The 4,427-nt window shown below is 55.1% G+C and overlaps 1 protein-coding gene across 1 annotated transcript; it reads right to left on the bottom strand.

The window, feature by feature from the left end:
• Positions 1-491: 491 nt before the first annotated feature.
• FOXC1 (forkhead box C1) lies at positions 492-3,990 on the bottom strand. Its single transcript, XM_019663794.1, has one exon. It carries the CDS (start codon positions 3,900-3,902, stop codon positions 2,262-2,264), a length of 1,641 nt encoding a protein of 546 aa, XP_019519339.1. The 5' UTR covers positions 3,903-3,990; the 3' UTR covers positions 492-2,261.
• Between the last annotated feature and the right edge of the window lie 437 nt (positions 3,991-4,427).

Raw genomic sequence — 4,427 nt, 5'->3', positions numbered from 1 at the left:
CACTAGCTATCGCGTTCCAAAAAGTTGAACCAGGCAAGTCGGAAAAGGAAACGACTTCGGCTGCCCGCGCTGCCCGGCCTAGAAATCCGTCACCCGGTCCGCAGGGGCCAGGGCCGTTTGGTAACCTGCTACCGCTTTCCTTCCGGGCCTAGACAACCCAGCTCTGGCCACTGGACCCTGTCTTTGTCCGCAAATCCCGGCTCCACACTCAGCTCGCCAAAGTGGACCAACGCACAGACTCTACGAGCTTTGTCAGTGGATTCTTTCCCTCCACCACCCACACAAATGGGGTGACCCAAGGAAGCTGCAGCAGCCCCAACACCTAGGGCTGCGACAGCCTCGCGGAGGCTAACCAGCAGCAGCGAAGCCAGCCCCAGCCGGGGGCCTGACCCGCGGAGACACCCGCGCCCTGAGCTGCTGCAGTCATCCCTGGCTATTAGGTTACGACCCTGAGCAAGAGATCCGAGCAAATCAGAGGCCACGTAAAGCAGTTTTTGACTGAAATTAGAGTGTATTTATTTGCAGCAATCCTTTAACAATGATCAAATTTTGACAACAAGCAACAGCAATTACTGCTAAGTGTTGCCTCTAGATAGGAGCGGCAGATAGCAGGAAACTGTATTATCTCGAAAACAAACTGAAAGGCCCTGAATGTCTGTAATCAAATCGCCATCTCCCCAAAGTCTGATTGACAGGGCTGATCACCCTAAGATAATGAATTTATTACATTTCCTGGGTTATTTACAAAGGGGGAGGGCCAATCCGATTGCCCCTAGGTTTAACTGTAAATTAGCAAGAAAAATTGGATTGAAAAGAAACCACCCTAGACTAAAATGTTCTGCTCCTCTCTCCTTCCGTCTTGTTATTGCTTTAAATCTTTTTCAAAAAATAATTCTACAAACATATCTTCTAAAATAGTTTCCCAAAGATTAAATTTCCCTTTCCAACCCACAGTATATATATAGTTTTTTTTTAACTCAATCCTTCTACATAACACATGGAGGATTGTAAATGTGGATGAGTTATATACATACATTTAAAAAATGGTTTATTTTTCCTTTTATAAAGGAGTAAAAATAATAGGAAAAATTCTATCCAGCATTTGGTTCACAGGGGTGTATACTACACATCGCAATTGTTTATGTGCTACACAAGCCGAATATTCAGCTGTGTATATTTGGAGGCACATTCACATCTCTCTACACACAGGTATCACTGTGGTAAAGACCGCTGCTGATTCATGTGCTTACAATTTTCAAATCATATTCTGTCGTTACTAAGAAAATATATTGGTGTATGTGCCAACTCAGATCTGTTTAGGAAAATAATGTTTTCACTAGCCACAAAGCAAGCTGACTATATAGTACATTTTGCAGAAGATGCTGCAGGAAAAAAGACTAAACAAAAAAGAGACTTTTATGTGAAATTTGACAGGGAATAGTCAGAGGGTTTCTCCATTTTTCAGAGATTTAGGAGAATAGGTAATGTCTAGTGTTTTAATCTCTGAAACCTTTTTTTTTCCTCATAAAAACTAAGGCTGTATTAAAGTATCCAGACATATAGGTCTCATTCAAACTGAATGGTAATTTATTAATAAACAAACAATGAATATGTTCAACAAAAAGAAAGAAAAGATGATAGAATAAGATTAATACAGTTTCCCTTTTTATAATGAAAAAAGCACAATTTAAGTTTCAGGCAATTTAACGTCAGGTTTTGGAAACACTTTCTGGCGTTTGGTCCACGACATCCAACTACAAATTAAAAATAAATTACTATGTTGAAATTTACATTTTAAAACAAGTCCATGAATAAAAAGAAAGCGATTTTCATATACAGGGACTTTCCCCTCCTTTCAACATAGGATAAAATAATATCTTACAGGTGAGAGGTGACGGAAGGACAAGGGTGAGGGGATGGGAGCGAGGAAAAGGAAAGCGTGCTCTCTGAAAAGCAAGAAGAAACTTACGTGTTATCTGCAGTAACACTGTCCTTTAATAAACCATGATTTTGCTGTCTCTGTGTAAAATGGTTTACGGTTTTGTTTATTTAGATAAGGCAAAGTAGAGGTGGCTCTGAATAAATCTTTTAAGAAAATAGTTTTCTTTGTGCTGGTGAGTTGAACTTTTGGAGGGATTCTGTGCGCTGTTTTTCAAGATTTTTTAAATTGCATTTTTTTGGTTTCGATTTTGCATTGATGATTCTTTGGACGGTTCCTGCTTTGGGGTTCGATTCAGTTCGGTTCTGAGGGGGCGGGGGTGTCAAAACTTGCTACAGTCATAGACGAAAGCCCCGGAGGTGCGGTACAGAGACTGGCTGGAAGGAAAGGCCATCTGACAGCTACTATTCCCGTTCACCGGAGAGTTGTTCAAGCCGATCCTCTGCGACTCGAACATCTCTCGCACGGAGTGGAAGTTCTGCTGCTGGCTCGGGTAACCCGCCGCCGCGGCCGCCGCCGCCGCGCTAGCCAGGTGGCCCAGATCTCCGCCCGCCTGATTCAGGTACCACGAGGTGAGGCGGCCTTGGTGGGCCGCAGGGTGGTGGCCGGCCTCCTGGCCGCCGCCGGCGCCGTGGCTCAGGGAGGAGGAGCTGCTGCTGGTGACCGGGGGCAGAGAGTAGTCGGGCAGAGGGTCGTCCACGGCGGAGCCGCCGGCGCCCGCAGGAGCGCCCTGCAAGTGGCCGCCACGCTCCCCAGCCGCATACAAGCTCATGGCCTGCAGGTTGCAGTGGTAGGTCCCGGAGCCCCCAGCGCCGCCGCCGCCGCTGCCGCCCCCGCCCGAGCTGCCGGCGCTGGAGCTCTGGCTGCAGGGGGAGCTGTAGAGGGAGCTCTGGCCGGGCGAGTAGGCGCCAAGCGCTAGCGGGGGTGCGATGCCCGCGCGCGAGGACCCGGCCGCCGAGGCCAGAAGGCCCGAGCCTAGCTCGCCGGCTGCGCCCTGCGGCGATCCCCGCAAGGACGTCATGATGTTGTCCACGCTGAAGCCCTGGCTGTGGTGCGGCGGCGGCGCGGGCTGTGCGGCGGGCGGCGCGGGCGGCGCGGGCTCCGCGGCGTCCAAGCTCAACGGCCGCGCAGACGGCAGGCTGCCCGGGGGGCTGCTCCCGCTGGACAGGCTGCTGCTGCTGCTGTCAGGGCTTTCGATTTTGGGCACCGCGGCAGCGCTGCCGCTGCCCAGGGCGGCGGCCGGGGACAGGGGCTGGGGCGGCGAGGGGCACGTACCGTTCTCGGTTTTGATGTCCTGGATGCGCACCGGCGGCGGCGGCGGTCCCGGCGCGGCGCCGTCAGTCTGCTCCGGCGGCGGGGGCGGAGGCTGGCGGCCCGGCGGCGGCTCCTTGAGGTGCAGCCTGTCCTTGTCCTCCTTGTCCTTCACGGCGTCCTTCTTCTTGAAGCGCCGCCGCCGCCGAAGGAAGCTGCCGTTCTCGAACATGTTGTACGAGTCCGGGTCCAGCGTCCAGTAGCTGCCCTTGCCCGGTTTCTTGTCGTCGCGGGGCACCTTGACGAAGCACTCGTTGAGCGAGAGGTTGTGGCGAATGCTGTTCTGCCAGCCCTGCTTATTGTCCCGGTAGAAAGGGAAGCGGTCCATGATGAACTGGTAGATGCCGTTCAGGGTGATCTTCTTGTCTGGGGCGTTCTGGATGGCCATGGTGATGAGCGCGATGTAGCTGTAGGGCGGCTTCACCATGTCCTTGGGCTGCGGCTGCGGCGTGTAGGGCCCGTAGGCGCGGGCCATGCCGCCCGCGTACTGCTCGGCGTGTGCTGGGTGCGAGTACACGCTCATGGGGGCCGGCATGGCGCTGTAGCCGCCCCCGGCCGCAGCCGCGGCCGCGCGGTAGTAGCTCTGCTCGCCGCCGAGGTAGGGCACCACTCCCAGGGAGTTGGGGCTGGACACGGAGTAGCGCGCCTGCATGGCCCCCGCTCGCCGCCGCAGCCCCGCGCCGCCCGCTGCCCCCCACCCTCGCTCAGGTCGGCCGCGCAGCGCCGGCCGCCCAGTCCGAGTCCGGGCCCCGCGGAGCTGGTGCCGGGCCGCCGCCGCTTCCCGGAGCCGCGGGCCACGCGCGGCCTCTCCCTGCGCTCGCTCGGGCTCCTGGGGCTCCTCTGGCCACTTCGGGGCCCGCGCCAGCCGCGAAGGAGGGTCGGTGCTAGGGAACAGGGCTGGCCCGGGACGCCGCAGACCGCCTTGGAGGAACTCGCGGAGCCACTTCCAGGCGAGAACGGGAAAAAAGAGCCAAAACTAAAAAACAAGAAGTCGCTCTTCTCGCCACACTGTCTGCGCCTTCCAGGAGACTGCCCCGAGCCGCCAGCGAAGGCGGCCAGATCACCAGGGCAGGGGCCGCGCCGGCCGCCTTCCCGGGCCCCGCGTCACCTTTTTTTCAGTCTTTCGCGCGCCGGCGGCTTAAGGAAGCATTGGAAAACTTCAGAACTTTTGAGCATC

Source organism: Hipposideros armiger, unplaced genomic scaffold (genome assembly GCF_001890085.2).
Source record: "Hipposideros armiger isolate ML-2016 unplaced genomic scaffold, ASM189008v1 scaffold_405, whole genome shotgun sequence".
In the NCBI taxonomy this organism is placed as follows: Eukaryota; Metazoa; Chordata; class Mammalia; order Chiroptera; family Hipposideridae; genus Hipposideros; species Hipposideros armiger.
Note: the sequence above shows the minus strand (reverse complement) of the source record. Positions and strands in the feature narration are given on the sequence as shown.